The sequence below is a fragment of the Sciurus carolinensis genome, chromosome 3, assembly GCF_902686445.1.
Source record: "Sciurus carolinensis chromosome 3, mSciCar1.2, whole genome shotgun sequence".
NCBI classification, from domain to species: domain Eukaryota; kingdom Metazoa; phylum Chordata; class Mammalia; order Rodentia; family Sciuridae; genus Sciurus; species Sciurus carolinensis.
The window spans coordinates 148,563,754-148,584,906 of NC_062215.1; the positions used below are offsets into that span (position 1 = coordinate 148,563,754).

General features: G+C 39.2%; 2 protein-coding genes across 9 annotated transcripts in view; one reads left to right on the top strand and one right to left on the bottom strand.

Moving 5' to 3' along the window:
* Nucleotides 1–14,860, top strand: part of Casp8 (caspase 8) — a 39,857-nt gene extending 24,997 nt beyond the window's left edge. For all 4 annotated transcript variants that reach the window (XM_047545994.1, XM_047545995.1, XM_047545996.1 and 1 more), the window contains 7 exons: nt 2,778–2,883; nt 3,831–3,969; nt 4,081–4,125; nt 5,419–5,483; nt 7,094–7,235; nt 11,683–12,184; nt 13,461–14,860. In XM_047545994.1, the coding sequence (XP_047401950.1) occupies nt 2,778–2,883; nt 3,831–3,969; nt 4,081–4,125; nt 5,419–5,483; nt 7,094–7,235; nt 11,683–12,184; nt 13,461–13,596 (1,135 nt within the window). In that variant the 3' untranslated portion in view covers nt 13,597–14,860. The remainder of the gene's footprint in view (nt 1–2,777; nt 2,884–3,830; nt 3,970–4,080; nt 4,126–5,418; nt 5,484–7,093; nt 7,236–11,682; nt 12,185–13,460) is intronic.
* Nucleotides 5,102–21,153, bottom strand: part of Flacc1 (flagellum associated containing coiled-coil domains 1) — a 40,810-nt gene continuing 24,758 nt past the window's right edge. The window contains exons 12-16 of one of the 5 annotated variants that reach the window (XM_047546001.1): nt 19,721–19,783; nt 16,825–16,914; nt 16,604–16,713; nt 15,797–15,939; nt 5,102–5,598 (exon numbers count right to left, since the gene is read on the bottom strand). In XM_047546001.1, coding sequence (XP_047401957.1) covers nt 15,837–15,939; nt 16,604–16,713; nt 16,825–16,914; nt 19,721–19,783 — 366 coding nt within the window. In that variant the 3' untranslated portion in view covers nt 5,102–5,598; nt 15,797–15,836. Of the gene's footprint in view, nt 5,599–14,154; nt 15,341–15,374; nt 15,940–16,603; nt 16,714–16,824; nt 16,915–19,720; nt 19,784–21,153 lie in introns of those variants that run through there. The other 4 variants (XM_047545999.1, XM_047546003.1, XM_047546002.1 and 1 more) reach the window with 4 other exon arrangements.

Sequence of the window (21,153 nt, forward strand, 5' to 3'; positions counted from 1 at the left end):
CCTAGGGCTGCTGTAACAAAAGTACCACAAACTGAATGACTAAAACAGTAGAGGAAATTTATTCTCTTACAGTCCTGGGGACTCAAGTGTAAAAATGAAGATGTCAGTAGAGTTGGTTCCTTCTGGAGGCCCTGAGGGAGAATCTGTCCCCTGCCTCTTTCGTAGCTTCTGGTGTTGCAGGCAACCCTTGGTGTTACTTGTGTTGCAGATGAGTCCTTCCAATCTCTGCCTGTGTCTGACTGTCTGAATTTTCCTCTTCATAGAAGGACACTGGTCATTGGATTAGGGCCTGTCCTAACTCACTGTGATCTCATGAGATTTTTTTTATCTGCAAAGACCCTTTGTCCAAATAGAGTCACATCCTCACGTTCTGGATAGACAATACTTCTTGGGAGGAGAGAAGACACTGGTCAACCAGGTTCACTGCGTAGCTTTGGTTTACTAGAGTTTATTCATTCAAGCACCAATTCATCGTAAGAAACAACCACCTCAGGACTCAGAAAACTTGGGGTGGGTCACACCTGTGTCACCAAGACAGGTCTTCTGAAGGCTTCACTCCTGCCATGTGAGCCAGGCTTAGGGAACTGTGATACCAGACAATGACTGGTGGGGTCGAGAGTCCCCTGACGAGGACATGTTCTGTCTGCTAAAATCTTTAATGCTTTGGCCTGGGGACAAAAGGATCAGCACACCTTACTAAAGGGTCACCTTGTTTATCACCTTTGAATATTATCCAGGAGATAAAATGTATGGTCGTGTGGCCACTTACCATTATTAAACAACATTATATGTTTTACTTTCAAATTATAATTGCTCTCTATAAAGTGAGTATCTTACGAGCTGTCCAGACAATGGATATGTTACTAAGACTTGGATGATACAGGAAAACCTGTAGGTTTCAGTAGTGAGGAAAGTGAGGGGAAAAATACCCTGTAATACAGGTAAGAGTCAGAGCAGCTCTTGGTTGGCTCTAATCTTGGCCCAACTGAGAAAACTTTAGATATGTTTTTCTGGGGTAAGAGATTTATTGAGAAGGTGTATGTAGCAGATGACAAAACTGAGGAACTTCTGTTTCTACACTATTTTTATTTCACAATATTAATTTTTTAATTTGATTTTTAAAAAATTTTTATATTTTATTTTTGTAGATTGCATTTTGATTCATTGTCCACAAATGGGGTACAACTTTTCGTTTCTGTGGTTGTACACAATGTAGATTCACACCATTCATGTAATCATATATGTACATAGGGTAATGAGGTCTGTCTCATTCCACCATCTTTCATACCCCTGCCCCCTACCCCCTCTCATTTCCCTCTACGTAATACAAAGTTCCTCCTTTCTTTTGAAGTTGATATGCTATTGTATGAAAGTTATCTTCCTTTAAATAATAATATTGAAAGTGTTACTGACTTACCAAACGTTCCTTTGTCCACCCATTCAACAAGCATATTCCAAGAGCATAAATGTGTTGTGTGTGGATTAGGAAATAATAATTCTTTTCACATATTGAACACTTACTGTATTGATCAAGCTTGGTTCAAGTACAATCATGTGCTGTATAATACTGTCACAATCGATGACAGATTGTGAGATGGTGGTCCCCTACGATCATACTGCCTAGCGACATCATAGCACTCTTTGTGTAAGAATGTTATGATGTTTGCAAAGTGAAGAAAGCCTAATGATACATTTCTTAGAAAATATCCCCATCATTAAGTGACATGACTGTACTTCATGTAAATTTATTTGCATAATCTTTGGCGTCTGCCTGTGTTGTGGATACACAACTATCTCTAGTCTGCAGATGAGGAAAAAATGTCTAACATGTCACTCAGTTCTCAGATAGCGGACCAAAGTTTTAACACAGGTAGTGTGGGTTCCCTGTGCTCAACTACTGCCCCATACCACCCTTGGGGGTTATGAAAATAGAAAGGGCATGGACCAGGCTATCAGGGGACTTGAACATTTTTGTAACAGGACGATAATAACAAGTGAGTGATCCTTCTGAAGTGAACACAGTGAGACACATGCAGTGGAACACGTGGCCCTGAGGACGGGGACACAATGCCATTGGTAGGGGAGGAGGAAGGTACAGACTGGAAAGGGAGAAGGGTGTGGGGGCAGCAAGGAGCAGGATAGATGGTATGTTTGCTAGAACCAAATGTTTGGCGCGCTCTCTCTCTTTTTTTTTTTTTTTTTGGTACCAGGGATTGAACCCAGGATCACTTAACCACGAAGCCACATCCATAGCCCTTTTTAAATATTTTATTTAGAGGCAGAGTCTTAAGTTGCTTAGGGCCTCACTGCTGAGGCTGGCTCTGGAATCATAAACCTCCTGCCTCAGCCTCCTGAGCCACTGGGATTACAGGCATGCACCACTGCACCCAGGTGGCTTTTCTCTTGAAGGAATGACTGGGAGGACGCTGCCCAGTTTAGTGAGGGAAGTGGTAATCCATCCGACTTGCAGAGTGGAAAGTACAATTTTCAAAAGTCAATGCTTGTTTCTATTGCAACAGGATCTTGTTCTTATAGTGAAAGACAAAGGAAAAGCACGAGTTATATAACTGAAATTAACCAAAGGACAAAGTTGATGGAACTTTTAATTGTTCAGAGTGGGCACAAGTTCTGCCTCTCTCTCAGGACGCGGCTCCTAAATCATGCTGCTAATTGTCTTTTGGAGGGAGGCTATTGAGTCAGGTCCCTTCTGACTCCACACAGCAAATGGGAAATAATCTGGGGAAGCATTTCTAAAGTGTCTCCATTTCCTACCACAGGGTCATGCTTTTTCAGATTTCAGAAGAAGTAAGCAAGCTGGAATTGAAATCTTTTAAGTTTCTTTTGAGCAAGGATATCCCCAAGTGTAAGCTGGATGATGACCTGGTAAGACCTGGAATTGTCTGGAAATGCAGTCCTGGGAGTTGGTCAGTCACTGGGGACTTCTGAGGCTAAAGAAAGGGGCTCTCTTGGTAAAAGCAACCTAGCCAGAGAGAAGAAAGCTGTCAGCAGGCGTGCTGTGGACTTCATGCCTTTGCACTGTGAAGTGCTGCTCACATTAGTCTTTGGGAGCAGGCAGACTTGGGAGCCAGGGGAGAAGGGTGGCCATGCATCACAAGCCCATGTGGGACCAGACAGAGCCAGGGAGCAAGTGGTGGCCTGAGACATTGTTTCCACTTCTGCATTATTGGATGTATATCTCTGGGCATGTTGTGCAGTGGTGTATCTCTGTGTTATGTGCATTGCACGTCTCTTATGTATATGTGTGATATGTATATCCAGTGGTATGTGTCTCTGTGTAGTATATGTATCTGTGTGTATGTCTGTTTTTCTGTGTCTCTGCGTGTGTTGTGTGTCCCTGTGTATGTGTTTGTGTGTCCCTGTGTATGTTTCTGTGTATGTTTCTGTGTGTGTGTGTGTTTGTGGCGTTTGTGTCTGTGTGTATGGTATATATAGTATGTGTGTGTGAATTCAGTTTTGGAGGTGGATTACACTCTGTTGGTATATAAGGCAGTCCCAGAACTGTCACTGTGTCACTGACCAGGCTGCTATGTCTTGGCCATGCACATAGAGTTGATTCATACATAAAGGCAACCACAGGCAATATGAGCATAGGGCTTAGGAACTTGGGGACATCTGACATGGCCTGTCTTCTAGTCTCTCACTTCTGTCTTTTTGGGCCAGAGAACATGACCCGCCTACGCATGCTTTCTCAGAGGTTTGCTTGGGAAGTAAGGGTAAGCCCTTGGTTTGGAAAAAGTGGAAGTTAAAAAAAAAAAACGAATATAAAAACCAGTCTCAATTCAGTCTTCCCTCTCTTTCTTGTCCCCCAGAGCTTGCTTGACATTTTCATAGAGATGGAGAAGAAACTTATCCTAGGGGAGAGAAACTTGGATATGCTGAAAAACATCTGTGATCAAATCAATAAGAGCCTGCTGAAGAAAATCAAGGATTATGAAGAATTAAGCAAAGGTACATCTGACACTGTAATCAGCAAAGTGTTTTCTCAAATACATAAATCCCTCCCTATCTCAAGCAGGTCTAACCACATATTTGGGGGATGTTTTTCTCTTTTTAATTCAGAGAGAAGAATGAGTCTTGAAAGAAGCCCAGATGCATTCTCAAATGGTAATGTTTGCAGATGCATGGAGTTAATTTACACTCTGGTATCATCATGCTTCCTTCTACTGCATCCTATTATTGGGAAGAAAGTTAGGTGGTCACTTTTTATCACCTTCTCTACATATTGACAGAACCTGCAGCCCCAGACTGGCATGTTTGCAATAAGTGCAGAGTTAGTCTCTAATAAGTTCTTAACATTTTTGTTGTTTTTCTCTTCTTTTCTTTTTTTTTTTTTCCCCCTTCTCTCTCCCAGCATCTCCCATTGACATGTGCTGTCTGTGGTTTGCACTGGTAGCTAGATCTAAATGACTTTTCAGAACTTTGTTGATTAAGTTACTTCCTCTTTCAACAACAAATAAATTTTTTTACATTGTTGTCTAGGTCAGAGGCCCCTGGGTCGAGTGAGTAATTCTCTCCATCCCCGCTGAGCCCTGCACTGAAGCTCCCCATTGTCCATCTTACTCTTGGGGATGTTTCAGCCAAGTTCAGCTAATCCTCTGTCTCTTTTCTATCTGGGGAAGTAAGACTGAACTTCAAATTTTTGATTACTCATATATTCTTTTTCATTATAAAAATTATACCTAATCATTGAGGATGATTTTTTTCTTTTTGGAGGGTACCAGGGATTGAACTCAGGGACTCTTGACCACTGAGTCACATCTCCAGCCCTATTTTGTATTTTATTTAGAGAGAGGGTCTCACTGAGTTGCTTAGTGCCTCACTTTTGCTGAGGCTGGCTTTGAACTCCTGATCTTCCTGCCTCAGCCTCCCAAGCTCCTGGGATTGTAAGCATGCACCACCACACCTGGCATGATTTTAAATTCAGAGAAAAAATTTTTTAAAACCCACTAAGATGCCATCACATCCTAAATATTAATACTGTTAATATTTTATATTCATTATATTTTCACCCTGGCTCTTCTCTTCGTGTGTGTGTGTGTATGTGTGCACACATGTACACACACATGCATACAAAATGCATTTTGGATCACCCCCTTATAAAGATTACTCTGAGTAAACGTCTCTGCATCCAGTTCTTCCTTACTTCCCATGCCGGCTTGGGTCCAAGACTTGAAGAGTACATTAAGTGGTACTTTTGAGTCGGTTCATCCCATGTCAGTGTTTTATGAATGAATATCTCACAAATTCCATAAACCTCAACCTGGCAATGGAGAAGTGTGTAAAGTTATAAAGTTCTGACATTTCTTCATCACTGTTGTCCAAGGTGCTACACATTTCTTTACCAGAGTCTTGTTCCTGCCATGTCTCATTCTAGACGTGTCTCTTTGTGGCTTGCAGGGGAGGAGTCCTTCAGGATGCTGGCATTGTCAGACTCTCCAGGAGAACAAGACAGTGACTCACAGGTACATGAACACCTACAAATTTTCTTTCCTTTTTCATTGCAGATTCTAGATTTTGTAATTTTTAGGGTTTTTTTCCCTCCCTTTTAGCTGCCAGATGATCCAATAAAGGAAAAATCTGAGTTATAGAAAAAAAAAAAAATCCCATGAAAGGACAAGTTAAAAATGTCATTTCATTTTTAAAATGTGACCTCTCCAGTTCCTTTATGTTACATTTTTATTGTAAAACCAAAGACAAAGGTATTGGACTAGTTAGAAGGTGGGAGGCCTCCTACCTAATTTTCTAGATGACATGCCAACCTAAATGGGAGAGGCTTTCTGGGGGGCTATTGCAGACCTGGAACAAGCAAAGTCTTACCTTTTAGTATGATCTTTAAAAATGCTTTTCTTTTATGATTAGGAGTAAGCAATAAGTACTCATAATCTAGTCATCTCTTTGTCTTTTGAGCCAGCAGAAAAATTTCCTTTCTAGACCTAAGTTCTATTTATGTAACTTCAACAATTCACCAAATGCATTTTAGTGCATTAGTTCACTCACTCCTCACTGTGGCAGAAAGCACAGGAGGCCCTGAACACCTGAATTAGGCTTGAGAGTGACTAGTAGTGTGAACTCTGTGAAAATTACCAGAACTCTCTCCATCTGAAAATCAAGGATTAACCATAGTGACGTGGCACTATACAAAGCATTGTTCCCATTAAATAGTCTACAATCTTAGTAAATCTGGTATTTTTAAATGCACCCAATACACTTAGTAAATACTTAGCATACATTATAGTAAATACTAAATATACTTAAGTACTTAATATACTTGATATCTTAGTAAACATGCTAAGATACTAATAGATTAGACAACTTGCCTGAAGTCTTAAGTTTATGAACTAGTAGAGGCAAAAATTTGGTTTCCTAAGCTGGGGAGGGTCGTTTTCTGTACCTCAATGGGCTGCACAGATTTCTAACCAACTGCTAAGAATCCCAGCAATGAAATAGCCCTAGGAAAATAAGCAGCACAGAGGGCCACCTCAGGCCCATACTGTCAGGTGTACAGTGTGGATTCTGTAACCTACAGCATAACCCAGCATCTCTCTCCAGCTGCAGTAGTCCTAAGAACTGGGTTACATCAGCTTCAGTCATCCTGGGACCATACTGTACTGGCCTGAAGGGCAGGCTCTTAGCTGTTAGACAAGAAGTGCAGATGAGTAGAGTAGATAGCCAATAGAGTCACAGTTCGGGTGGAGCTGCCCAAAGACAGTCATTTTCAGCAATTCTTACTGAGTTCTCAAACGTTTCTAAATCCTAGTCCTGGGCACAATGTTCTCTCCTTCAAAGATATGAGGACAGTATTAATATATGTGCAAAGTTCTCATGAGACCCAGGTACACCAACTTTACAGCTATCCTAGGGCAGAACTCTGAGGGATCCCGTGTGAGGAGAATAGCTGGAAACTAGTTCTTTGGGAGAATGACCCCAAGTTGGGGTGGGGTGGGGCCAGAGAGAGCCCACTTGCTTGCCATCGCCTCCTGGGCAGCCCACCCTCTTCCTGGGCAGTTCTTTGTTTAGATCACCAGTGTTTGACTGGCAGAGTAAGCTCCAGGGTTGGGTTTTTGTTTTCCAGACATCAGACAAAGTCTACCAAATGAAAAGCAAACCTCGGGGATACTGTTTGATCTTCAACAACTATGATTTTAGCACAGCACGGAAGGATATGCCCAAGCTTCACAACATTAAGGATAGGAAAGGAACAGATTTGGATGCAGGTACAGTACAACCCAAAAGAGAAGTGAACATTTCTTATACCTATTTTCTTTTTAATCAAAAGGGGAAAAACAAAAGCTGTACCAAAAGGGCCACATGGTTCAAGAATATGGATTTAAACATATTTCCTTATGGAGGTGAAGAACTTTCTTATGTATTTGTTAGTTTTCTGCTTTTTATAAAATCGGTTTTTATAAATCACAGCATAAGCATATGTATAATGATAAACTATCAAGTATTACTAAAATCTTATAAAGAGGAACAGCAATGAGCTTTACTTTTAAATCAACTAAGCAAATACTTTCTGTAGAATGTGTTAGGTGAAAAAGATTGCCTTAGTATCAAAATCTATATTGGTATTTCATTTATAAAAGTTGTGCTATTGAACACTGAAGAAATTGTGAGTTCTTAACAAAATAGCATTTTCAAACATTAAATTAGCCAGAAATTATTATTATTATTTTGGTACCGGGGAATGAACTCAGCCACATCCCCAGCCCTTTTTTGTATTTTATTTAGAGACAGGGTCTCTCTGAGTTGCTTAGTGCCTCATTAAGTTTCTGAGGCTGACTTTGAACTCATGATCCTCCTGCCTCAACCTCCTGAGCCACTGGGATTACAGGTGTGCGCCACTGTGCCTGGCCAGAAATATTTTTGATCAGCCTTTATTTAAGCAAGGACTGAGAACTTATAAGTTATTTTTCCAATTTTTTAATTGGTACATTATGGTTGTACATAATGATGGGATTTGTTACATGTATTAGTACCTACACACAATTATAACAATATAATTTGGCCAATAGAACTTCTCTGCACTTTCTCATGCCTTTCCCTCCTCCCATACCATGGTCCCTTTCCTCTATTCTGTTGATCTTGCTTTGCTTCTCATGAGATTCCCCTGCCACCTTCTTTCCTTCTTACTCTCTACCTTCCACATTTGAAAGAAGACATACAACCCTCGACCTTCTGAGTTTGGCTTATTTCACTTAACATAATGTTCTCAAGTTCCATCCATTTTCTTGCAAATGACATAATTCCATTCTTCTTTATGGCTAAGTAAAACTTGTATATAGAGAGAACTTACAATTTCAACAACAACAACAAAAATCTGTGCAATGGAAATATAGAAATGGGAATAATTAAAAAAATAACAAATCAATTCAACTCAGTCATTGAGATATTAATTTTGATTTGGTCAAAGAACTTTTGAAAATAGTATTTATGAGTCACATGTTCTTTACTTATTTTTTAAATTGAGTAAATTTTAGAAAATTAATGCACACTGATTGTAACCATTAGAACACTGTAATGGTCCCTATTACCATTTGTCTTATTTATTTAAGCAAATGCTAAGGTTTTAAAAAGTCATAGAATTTAGGGTCATTGATTACATCAGTTATCATTATACATTTGGTATTGAAAAATGTTTTAGGTCTCTGATTTCTATTCATTGAATATTAGTTTTTTCTATTAAATTTCATTTGATTCTGTTTCTGGAAGTTCATTTTTCTTCTATCTGGCCCATGGAACCTGGTCTGTGATAGGTATTTGAATTCACAAGTCCTATTTTTTCTCTTCCTTTGCTTATTACATTCTGTGTTGAATAAGTGAAAATAGGAGATGCAACTGCCTGTCTCATTTCTCCTGAGCTGTCCCTTCTGTTCTGGCAAAGTGCCCCGTGAACATCTTTGCTGTCATTTTCATCATCACCACACCACTTTCCAAAAGGAATCAGAATTTTCCACAGAATCAAGTCACTATATTAGCCTTGTCAAAGTTCTTCAAAACCAATGAGGATTCATTGCATTGCAAAGTCATTTTTCTCTATTCCTAATGCTACAGTGTCTCTTGGCATGTTTTATGTTTACCTCTGATGCGCAACAGGAACAAAATACTAGAAGAGGAATTAGAAAAAAAAAGGTGTACTCCAATAAGGACTAAGAGAACAGGAATGCAAGCAATAGCTAATAAAAGATTTAAAACAAGTTTGGGAGATGAAATAGAGGAGGAGAGGTAGTAGATTTAATAGAGCAGAGAAAGCTACAACCTAAGTGATTATAAAGGAAATCAAAGAAAGGAGGCAAACCCATTTACCCCACAGAACTCTGGAAAAAAAAAATCAGGAATTGGAAGTACAAACATAGGTGAGGCAATGAGCTGAAAACAGGAAGATATTTTGAAAGTCTATATGAGACATATGTAAGTGATGCCCCAGTTCCATCTCACAGAACCAACAACTCTTCCTATTCTACCATCATAAGGAAAAGGAAGTTTATTCTCTCATAAAAATGAACCAGAGAGTCTCTAGATCTGGTGATACTGGGCTCAGCAAAGAAAGCAGTGAAGTATGGAAGAAAGAGAGATTAAAGGAAATTCAACCTACTGGTGGTATGGAGTCAGATTTCAAACCCATCTTGGTTCCAAGAACATTGGCAGCAGATATAAATTCTCTTTTGGAAAAGCTGAAAGCCCTAGATAAAATATCTATAGATCAGGACATCTGGGGGTCTCCTAATGGAATGACAAGTTTCCTAATCAATCACTCTGCTATGAAGTCCACCAGTGAACAAACCATGGCCAAAAACACGGAGCATTTAGTTGACTAAAGGACAGCCAAGTTTCATCAGGCATATAGAGAACACCTATAATATAAAACAAGCCATGCAGATAATAAAAATGAAATGAAATATGAATTAAAGATAATGCTAGGAAAAAAGGAAATCCTTAAAAACTATATTTAATAGTGATAATAAAATGTTCATAAAAGAACAAGATGTTATGAAAAAGAAACAAAACAAGAATCACTAAAAATTCAACATATGAGCACAGAAATTTTTTAAAAAATCAATAGTGCAGAAGATAAAAGTCTCAGAAAATAGGACAAAAAGGTAAAAAATAAAATGGCAAATAGGAACAAAAGGACAAGAAAATCTGAAGCTGAGGGCCAGTTAGGAATGTTCAGTCTCTAATAATTAAAGTTCCAGAAGGAAAGAACAGAGAAAATGGGGGAAATGGAAATGTTCAGGAATTAGGTTAACAGCTGGCAGACTAAAAGGGCCTAATGAATTGAGAAAGATTCATACCAAAGCATATTTCATCCTAGAAACTTATAGAGAGAAAAAGATAAATCAAATATGTAAAGTGTCAGGAATCAAAATGTCAGTGGACTTCTTAATAGCAACACTGAAAGCTACAAGAAATACTTTCAGAATTCTGAGGAAAAATGCTGTGGAAAGAGCATTCTGTATCTGATTAAACTACAAAAAAGTATGAAAGTCGAAGTAAGGACTCATGTAAGGGCCCCCAAAATTTATTCCTTATGCAGGAGTGGATATACTCCATCAAAACATGCCAGTAAATCAATAAAGAAGAAGTCATAGGTTCAGGAAAAAAAGAATCTATTATGGAAAAGACCTAAAGATATCACAGGAGAAGAGAAATTTATTAAACCTAAGGAGCAGTCAGTTAGGATTAGAGAAGAAGGATGTAGTGCTCAACATGGAACATTCTCCAGAAAAATAAAAATGAATCAGACAAGCAGCCTGCAAATGTTGAAAGAGCAACCAGATCTGTTAGTGCATTTGAAAAAAATAATAATAATGTTAGCCATATGGGAAACAAAGCAAATTTAAAAAGTAATGCAATTATTAACTCTGGGAAAGACAAAAATCTTAACAAGGAAATATAATTAAAGAACTTGATTTTTACATTGTCCTAGTAATATAAGTATTATTATGAATTATACCTAAAATTATTCAAAAATTGTATAAGAGCACTATGTGCTCACTTTCTATAACTCACATAAAAGTCTAAAATGTATAAATGAATAAATAGTGAATTCAAATTCATTACAATATGGAAACTAATATTTAAAAAAAACAGTATTTAAAACCTTAAAGTGGTTGCCTTCATGGACTATGACTGGGTAATAGAGAAGGATAGAGAGAGGATAACTGTTTTTGTAATAGATCTTTCAGTTCTATTTTGTTCATATTTTCTCTTTTGATAAGTGTAACTAATTTTGAGTGTTTGGCATAAAATAAATATGGGCATTTTATTCAAAAATTATTTCCCTTTTTATATTAAATAAGAAATAAAATCATCTCTTAAATTGATTTGATAGTAAGCCAAAATAATAGCTTACCCATAGCTTACCCATAGATTACCAAAATTAACTTTTCCAGTTCAGAATAGGCAACAGGCCCAAAATAGCACTCACCCTTTCCTCATTTGCCTCATGGTTTGGAAATGTTCTCTGCTGGTGGCAATAAATATTAAAAGTGTATAGAATCCATATACTAATATAGGTCTCATTCTTTAAGTTTAGATCAAATTCTTATCTATCAATATGACACCCTCTGCCCCCACACACACCATTCTTTTTCACTCTGGGCTGTATGGCAGGAAATTACTGTGGTGTAATATGACTTTTCTTCTTTCACTTTTCAGAGGCTTTGAGCAAGACCTTTACGAAGCTTCATTTTGAAGTAGTACCTCACAAAGATTCCACAGCAAAGGAAATCTGTGAAGTTCTGAAGTCCTACCAAAGCATGGACCACAATAATAAAGACTGCTTCATCTGCTGTATCCTCTCCCATGGAGATGAGGGCATAGTCTATGGCACTGATGGACAGAAGGTCTCCATCTATGATCTGACCTCTTATTTCACTGGTTCAAAGTGCCCTTCCCTTGCTGGGAAACCTAAAGTCTTTTTTATTCAGGCTTGTCAAGGGGATAACTACCAGAAAGGCGTACCTGTTGAAACTGACTCAGAGCAAAAGGAAGCCTACTTAGAGATGGACTTATCATTTCAAAAGAGTTATATCCCAGATGAAGCTGACTTTCTGTTGGGGATGGCCACTGTGAACAACTGTGTTTCCTATCGAAACCCCCAGGAGGGAACCTGGTATATACAATCACTTTGCCAGAGGCTGAGAGAAAGGTGTCCCCGGTAAGGTTTGCCTATCCAGCTCTCCTGGGAGCTACACTACCTGCTTCCCTTCCCCATCACCACTACTATATATGCATAGTTAGAGCCTCTTAGAAAGAGTTTTATGGTTAGGGTAATACTAATCGTAGAATCATCAAGAGGAGTTATTTCCATTCACCTCTAAAATGTCTCCTTGTGGACCACAGAGTCCTACTTCCCAGGTCAGCTGTGAAATGAGAGAGATACTTATTGAGGCGTTTCCTTTATTCAACATCTCAAAGGACAACCACAGTATTTCAGAGCTCAGAAGGATGGTAGTAATGTAGTCCACCCCTCTGACTTTAGGAAAAATCACGATTGAGCCAACTCAGCTAGTTTTGGAAGTCTGTCAAGAAGGCAGTGAGCACATCAATGTTTAACATTCTCCAACTCTGTCAAAAGTCCTGTAATGGCTACCCAACCTCAAATCTTCTTGAGGCATTGTGGGAGATAAGTAGCAAGGAGTAGGAGCCCCTTATGTCTCCACTCACTTGGCCTGCTTTGAAGCTGCAAGATGTGGGAAGATAGCCGTCCCTTGTTTATTGTATCACAGGCTTCATTTAGTTTTGATTTCAAATGTCATAACTCACCCACGTGCACAAAGCTGACAGATGAACGGTGAAGGATCCTTCTAACACATTCCTTCTAGACCTATTTCTCATTATGCTTTCAGTGTATGAAAAGTGAGAATCTCCCATGGCATATAAAGAGTGAACCACAATACTAATGTGATGTTTTCATTTTGGCACTTAAACCATGAGTCCCGCAAGGTTCTGGTGTTCACTACAGAGATAGATGAAGAGGTTGCCCGACAAAACTGCTAAGAGTCTGATGACGGAGGGGTGGAGAGGGCTGTAGGAGATGTTTCATTGTATTGTAGAAGAATCTGCAGAAGCAATGCTGACTGTGGGTAGAGGGCACTTGGGGGACATTGAGGTGCTTTGAGGGTTGAGTGACACAGTTCACAGAGCAGTGAGATACACACAGATTGAAAGGGAAAGAAACCAAATCTCATACTGGCCCTGAGGTTTCTGATGGTCAGTAGAGATCCCAAATGAGCCAAAGGTGAAATTATCAAGCTCTGACACAACTCATCTACCTGCAAAGCTGTGGTAGGTCTTGGTTTAGCAGATTATGGTTTCCAAAGCCTGATGTTTTGAGACAAGGAACTATAGGTCTCTCCCTCAGCACAGCAGAGGAGATGGGTTGTCGGTTTTCTCCCCCTGTGGATTGTCACACGTTATGCTCTGTTTTTCAGAGGCGATGATATTCTCACCATCCTGACTGAAGTGAACTATGAAGTGAGCAATAAGGATGACAGGAAGAACATGGGGAAGCAGATGCCCCAGCCCACATTTACATTAAGGAAAAAACTCTTCTTTCCTCTTGATTGATGCTGTTGCCTCTGTGTGTAACACTATTCTTTATTTATTAAGTATTTTTTATTTGTTCTAATAACATTTTATTAAGTTGTAAGCTATTACTTGTTTTGCACTTTTTTTGATGGCAGGAAGGGAATTGGGAAATCAGTACATTTTTTCCCTAATATTACTTTTAAATATACAAATATTATCTCTTTTTCCCTACAAAGTGTCACTATAATCAATTCATCCCACCCTATATATTTGAATCAAGAACAATTTAATTCTTCTATGAATTCAAGCTCAAATCTCTGACTTTGCAATATCAACCACTCTTAGACATTTATTATTATGGTATAATTTTAACCATATTTTAAAAAATTTTTAATTTGTTTTAATTAGTTATACATGACAGTAGAATGCACTTTGATACATCATATATAATGGAGTATAATTTCTCATTCTTCTGATTAAACGTGATGTAGAATCCCACCAGTCACGTAGTTATGTATGTACATTGGGTAATAATGTCTGATTCATTCTACTGTCCTCCTCCCCCTAAACTCCTTCCCCTCCCTTCACTCCCCTCCACCTAAAGTAATTCTATTCTTCCCTAGCCATCCCTCATTGTGAATCAGCCTCCACATGTCAGAGAATTAACTGAATTTTTTAAAAAATTTTAAATTTTATTTACTGGTATATGGTGCTGAGTATTGAACCCAGGGCCTCGCACATGCCAGGCAAGCACTCCACCACTGAGCCACAACTCCAGTCCCTAACTGTATTTTTAATAAGATGAAAAAGTACTACATAAAAGTAAAAACTACATTAATCAAGTTATATTTCACACTACTTTCAAAATGTATAAATTTGGAAATATTCTTTAAAAACTTAAAAAAAAATCAAGTTGTTTTACAGCTTCTTTATTATCTGTGCCCAAACTCCCTTCCTGGCATCTCCCTTCTATTCTGTTATTGAGCTGCAGCCTCAGCTTTTTTTTTTTTTTTTTTTTTTTTCTTTTCTTTTCTTTTGAGACTAAGTCTCACTACATTGCTCAGGCTGGCCTCAGGCTTATGATTCTCTGCCTCTGCCTCCTGAGAATCCTGTTTTTCTTACACACACCTCTTCATCAGCTGTTCTTCCTAATCATTCATTTACACCTTTCATACACTTGCATTCATTTTTTTCTTTCTGTGAATGATTTATTTCATATCTTTAAACTTTAAGAGTATTTTTAAACTTTTTAAAAAACATTTTTAAAAAAATAAAATGTAATTTTATCTTACTGCTCCTCAGAGATTATTTTGTTAGTGTTTTTTGTTTGTTTGTTGCCATTGGTGTGCCACAAATGGGAAACATTCAGGTCATAGACTGTGTCACTTGAGTCTCCTACAGGCTATGTTTTTAACATTTACTGTCAACATTTGAAAACCAGGAGATATCGCATAAAACCCAGAATATCTGTTTTTGAAAATTCAGAATGTCTGACATCATCAACCCAGGCAACTGTGCAGCAGTACTCTCAGGGATCTGAGAAGAACCTCCCTCCAGCCAGGTGTGGCTTTGCCTTCCCCAGTCCTCTCTCCGTCTCCCCATACCCACCCAGGCTTCTCCAGGGGGCCACTGTTAATGGCCATTTATCACTGTGCTTGTGTGACTGTTTTTCCTTAGTCCAGACACATCACAGCCCTTTATACTGGTTATGTTGCCTGCCCTGTGGGCATTTGAATTCTGGCGATGGTTTGGAGAAGGCAGCAAGAATCCTCAGATACTCTTCCTAGGTCATAGGTTCAGGAACATGGTTGGAAAGTGGGGGAGTGCAGGCACATGTATGAGAGAAAAAAGTTTTGAAGTCAAATCAGTGAGTTATCTGTCTTGCTAGGTAGACAGGGGGACAAAAGATGTAGCCCAACATATAGTCAACATCAATAGGAAGGGTGCCTTCAAATCAGTCTCTTTCTAATAAAATATGCAAATGCAGAAGAGAAAATAGTACAAAGCCCTGAGAAAGATCAGCGCCAGGAATAGAGAACATCTACTTTTAATGAAGAGTTGATGATAAGTTCTGCAATTGAGATGAGAATTTAAACATTTCCACTCAGAAAGAAGGAAGTTGTGAAAAGACAAAAATATAGTCAGAACAACTTAAGAACTCAACTCATCATGTGCATTTTCTCAAGAATCCCACCCCACCCACCAGGCATTCCACAGGCTTTTGGGATGGTGCTCCTACCATATTTGGCCAGGGAGAACAACTTTTGTTTATGATTCTTTCATTTGTCGTCGTCTTCAATATCATAATCATACTCATAAGTAGTTGAAGAGGGCAAGGTTCCTTCATAAATTTCTTCTTCATTCTTGGCAATCGTTTTTTGCCTGTAAAAAAGAAGGATGTATCACTATAGACTTGAAGGATAGAAATGGGTACAGGACATGGGGGTGTGGCTGGGGCAGAAATGTGGTTTGATTCCTTCCTGATGGAGCAGTCGCTCATCACTTGCAGTGGTTTTGAATTTAGTGAAATGTGATATTTGGGTGACCAAATTGCCAAATGAGGAATTTTTCTACTGACTCAATGCAACAAATAAATGCAACAAATATCTTCCCTTCAGTAAAGTTTGACTAAAATTTGAGCAATTTAAGATGTATCTTCAGGTAACAGCATAATTTCTGTTCTGAAATTGATTTCCACAGGAACCAGAAGCAGCTGTGTCTATGGTAAACCACTAACGCAAAAACCACTGAGTGTCTCAGGGAAGAGAGACTTGAAAAACAACCCTTGGTCATAGAACAGAAAAAACTCAGAAACTCACAGATATACTTCCTGTGTTGTTTTGCATAACAGACAAGTAAGAGAGAAAAGTCCAGACACATTCTATAAGAACTCTCTGGCCTCTGCCGGTAACTGTGTCCAGGCTCAGTGACATAACCTCCCTTCCGCCTTGACATCAGTAAGCAGTACCTGCTTTCTCTTCTAAACCTATTCCTCACTCAAATGCCCTCCCACTCCTGAAGATAGCTCAGCCAACAGCATCCACACCTTAGAAGCACGTTTTCCTCTCTCAGGATCTGTACGGTGTGCTTGTACTTTTCTTCAGTTTCAGCAAACTTGGTCTGGAACGTTTTCTCAAGATTTCCCCAGGTAGCTTTCTGGAAGACAAAATTTAAAAGCTGTCTTCACTAGGGTGGAGCCATGTGGCCCAATAGCACAGACACCTGGGTTGCTCTCCCAGCCCCATCCTCCTTCCAGCCAGGACTCACCTCTTTCTGGAATTCCATCTGGGTTTGGTAGAGTTGTGCATTAAGTGACTCTAGTACAGCAGCTTGTGCATGCAACTCTTCCTCCATGATCTGCACAAGAAGAAACTGCTTCAGCACATCAAGCCCGTGTTACCTGTTTACTCTCTTCCCCACAGCACCTAGACTACAGTGCAGAGTAGTTACCTTAGCTACTCACCACTGACCAGTCACCAGGCCCTGTAAATTCTGCCTACTTGCTGTCTTGCCAGACTGTATATCCTCCCCTTCAGCCTCTGCTGAGGAGCTAGCTCACTGCTGCAGAGCTAGTTCTCATCAGAGCTCAAACAGATGGTTTCCATGGCCATCCACCATTCATTCACTGAACAGTCTTTGATAACGGCCTACTACTGATTCCCACTATAGGACACTCTGGAAAAGGCAAGTCTCCAGGGACTATAAAAAGATTAGTGGTTTCTAGAGGTTGGAAGGGGAAGGGAGGAATGAATAGGTGGGGCAGAGGGTGTTTTTAGGGCAGTGAAACTATTTTGTATGACACGGTAATTATAGATACATGACTTGGCATATTAGGCAAAACCCACAGACTGTATGGCACAAGGAATGAACTCCAATGTGAACTATGGACTTCAGTTAATAATAATGCATCAGGAGCAGCTGGTAAATTGAAACTAATAAATATCATCCTAGTGCAAGATGTTGATAATAGGTAAAACTCTAAGGGGTAGCCTAAAAGAAACTCTTTTGCCCTAATTTTTCTATAGACCTACAACTGTTCCAAGAAATAGACTATTGATTAAATGAACAAACTACTATGGAAGAACAATTAGGAACCTGTGCAAAAGTCCTTAGAAGGCAAAAAGTGTAGCAATCCTTAAGGAACATTAGTGAGGTTGGAATAGAGACCACAAGCAGAAGAGTGAGTCAAGGTGAGGAGATGCAGAGGAGCCAGGTCACACCTGGGAGCCAAAATAACCTGAGAATAATGGGGAAGCAGGTGTTTGAAAGGTTTTAGACAGAGGAGTGTTTATATTGGTCTCATTCTTTGCATTGATCTCACTGTTCTGTAGAGCATGGGTTGGAGGGGACAGGGTGGAAAACAAGGACAGTAAGGAGGATAGTTTACAGTAGCTCAGGTGAGAAATAATGGACTGAGGGAGGGGTGGCAGAGCTGCAGAAAAGCAGATGTATATGGAGTCCTCTATGGAGGGATGGCTGATGGTGAGGCATGGATGAGGGAGAGTAGAAGAAATTAGTGACTTTGAGTCTAGTTCGAACAACTGGGAGCTTGACAATTTGGGAGCTCAAATCCTGGGAGGAAAATCTGAAGTGTGGAGTTGGACGTGTTAGGTTTGAGGTATCCAGCGTCACCTATGTAGAAACGTCATATAGGCAGCTGGTTATGCAGCCTGGAGCTCAGAGGAGGGCTGGGCTGGAGGAGTCAATCCTGGCCTACAGCACAGAAATGGCATTTACATCTGTGTGAATAACTAACTCTCAAAGGAGAAGGGGAGACAAAGAAAAGAGACAGAACCAGGGCCCAGCCTTGAAACTTCCAGGACTTGGAAATTAGGTGGAGGAGGAAGAGGACCTTGAAAGAGGATGGAGAAGTGACCAGTGGGGTAAAGGAAGAACTGGACACCTATGAAACCCCTGAGGTGAGTGGCTCAGGGAGGAAGTGGCCTCACCTTGGGCCAGGGGAGGCATTGCTGGTATTTGTCACAGGAAGTACTGGGGCAGGGAACTGAGGCTTCAGATAGAGTGGTTCCTGAAAAGGTGGCATTTGAGTAAAGATCTGTGAGACATGTGGATTTCTGAGAAGAGCTTTTCAGGAAGAGAGAACTGGAAGAGAGCAAAGACCTCCAGGTAGGAGCATCCTGACCTTTTAAGAGACAGCAAGCAGTTCAGTGCTGCTGGGGTGAAATGATGGAGGGAAGAAATACAAGGAGATGAAGCTGGGGAAAGAAAAGAGCAGGTGGGACAATCCCTGGGCCAACACAGGCCTGGAGGAGTTCACAGTAGCACCAACCAGAGTAGAAGAAGCCATTGTCGAAGAGGGCACTGGGAGGGCATTTGCAAAGGTGTTACCTCAGGGGTGGGTAGCACTAGACTGCTTCAGTTCAGATTAGCAAGGCTTAAAAGCATGCTGAGGCCGATGCTGATGCATTGGATGTGGGAGAGTCAAACTGTTTCCAAATAACTTAACTGTGTCCCAGAACATAGTTCAAGAATATTTAAAGAAATATAAAAATATTCAGTGCCCGACGAGGCAACTTTCACAATGGCTGGCACCCCATAAAAAACTACCAGGCAAGCCAACAAGAAAATATGACCACAAATGAGGAGAAAAATCAATTAATAGCAACAGAAATGATGAAAGTGAATCTTTTCTCAACATGTCCATTCTAGATCCAAATTAAATTCTCAGAGAAAAAAGAACCACAGGGCACTTGGGGTTTGAACTGCTTCTATTCAGATGTCTCCACAAAGTGGAGAGTCCCTCGAGGAAGTTGTCATATCTGAGGTACACCCAGAGCTTGGAGCCAGAGATCCACAGGTGAAGGAAGTTCTGTACTCTTCTGAGCTCCAAGGGAAAGAACATAGCTGTTCATGATTCAAGGTCCTTAAGTTTTGCTAGGAATAGAACTTATTCAACATTGATGACCTCGCAGAATATATTGTTGATATATGTGCTCAAATCTGGCTTTAAAAAGGGCTCGGGTGTTTCTGTTTTACAGACAATTTTGGACTACTTTTTGACTTATTTCATCTAGCAAACTTACCTTTAGATCTTCCATTGGTTTTGGAAAAATTATCATAGATTCCTTTTTATTGAGAGTGTATCATTTTGCTGATGGATTTGCCAGACATCAATTCCACAGAAACAAATAGAAGAACTTACCTCTTTGGTCTTCCTCAGCTCCTGTATTTGTAGGGTGTCACTTTCATGTTGTTTCAAGAGCTCCTAAAAATAATTTTATTGCCTTTCTATATTCTTTTGGAGAATTAAGAACGCCAATAGAGGACTCAGGAATGTAATATTTACTAAAGCTTACATATCAATATAATGATACACACATTATAAACAAATGATATGACATTTTGAAGTTAACTCATGAAAACCTTGAATTCGATGTTATCACATTGACAAATATTAAAATAAATTAGATTTTCACCAAAAACTTTTAAGTTGGTATACAGATTTAACACTATTAAGAATTAATTTCTGCACAGATCAATCTTTATTTTTCAATGCATTCCTAGTTCAAATGCCCACAGGTTTTCTTGAAAAGTGAATTCTATATTGGCAAGCTAGTTCTAAAATGTATATGAAAATGCAAAGGATGGAAAAAAAACAAAATAATCTTGAAAAACATACTAAAGTTAGATGATTTTTACTATTTGGTATTAAGCTATAGTAGATAAGACTATATTATGTTTGCAGGCCTAAATGAAGACAAGTAGTCAAATGAACAGAAATGGAGAGTCTGACCCTGATCCCCAAAGACCTCAAGGCAACTCAATGTGAAAAAGAATGTTTTTTTTTTGTTTGCTTGTTTTAATATTTTTTTAGTTATCGATGTATTTTTTATTTTATTTATTTACTTATATGTGGTGCTGAGGGTCAAACCCAGGACCTCACCCGTGCCAGGCAAAGCGCTCTACCACTGCCACATCTCCAGCCCCAGGGATATTCAGTGCTGAAACAACTGAATATTCCTATGTAAAAAAGTGACCCTCAGTCTCTACCTCACTCTACATACACAAATTGTTCAAAATGGATCACAGAATCATAAAAGCTAAAATTATGAAGTTTCTAAAACATTAGAATATCTTTGTGGCATCGTAATAGGCAAAGATTTCATAGAGAAGTGGCAAACTTGAACCACAAAAGTTTTTTAAGTTCCACAGAGGAAACACATTTTTAGTCAGACCTACCTATTGTAAATATCAGCTTCCAGTCTATGGTGTGACTTTTTTTTTTTTTTTTCCCAAGTCACATTAGGTCACTTTGTGAAGACATCTGAAGAGAAGGCACAAAATTGCCTTGTGGTTTTCTTCACTGAAAATTAAATTTGGATCTAGAATAGACACATTCTGGGGAATATTCATTTTTGTCACTTCTGGATCTCTTAGGTATTAAGTGATTTTTCTCTTCATTTGTGGGCATATTTTCTTGTTTGTATGACTGGTAATTTAACAGAAAAAGACTGACAATTTGCCTTTCATCAAAACTAAAAATGTCTACACATTAAAAGATAACATTAACAAAATAAAAAGGCAAGTGACAATCTGGAAATCAATATATGCAACATGTAGACTGATGAAGAATTT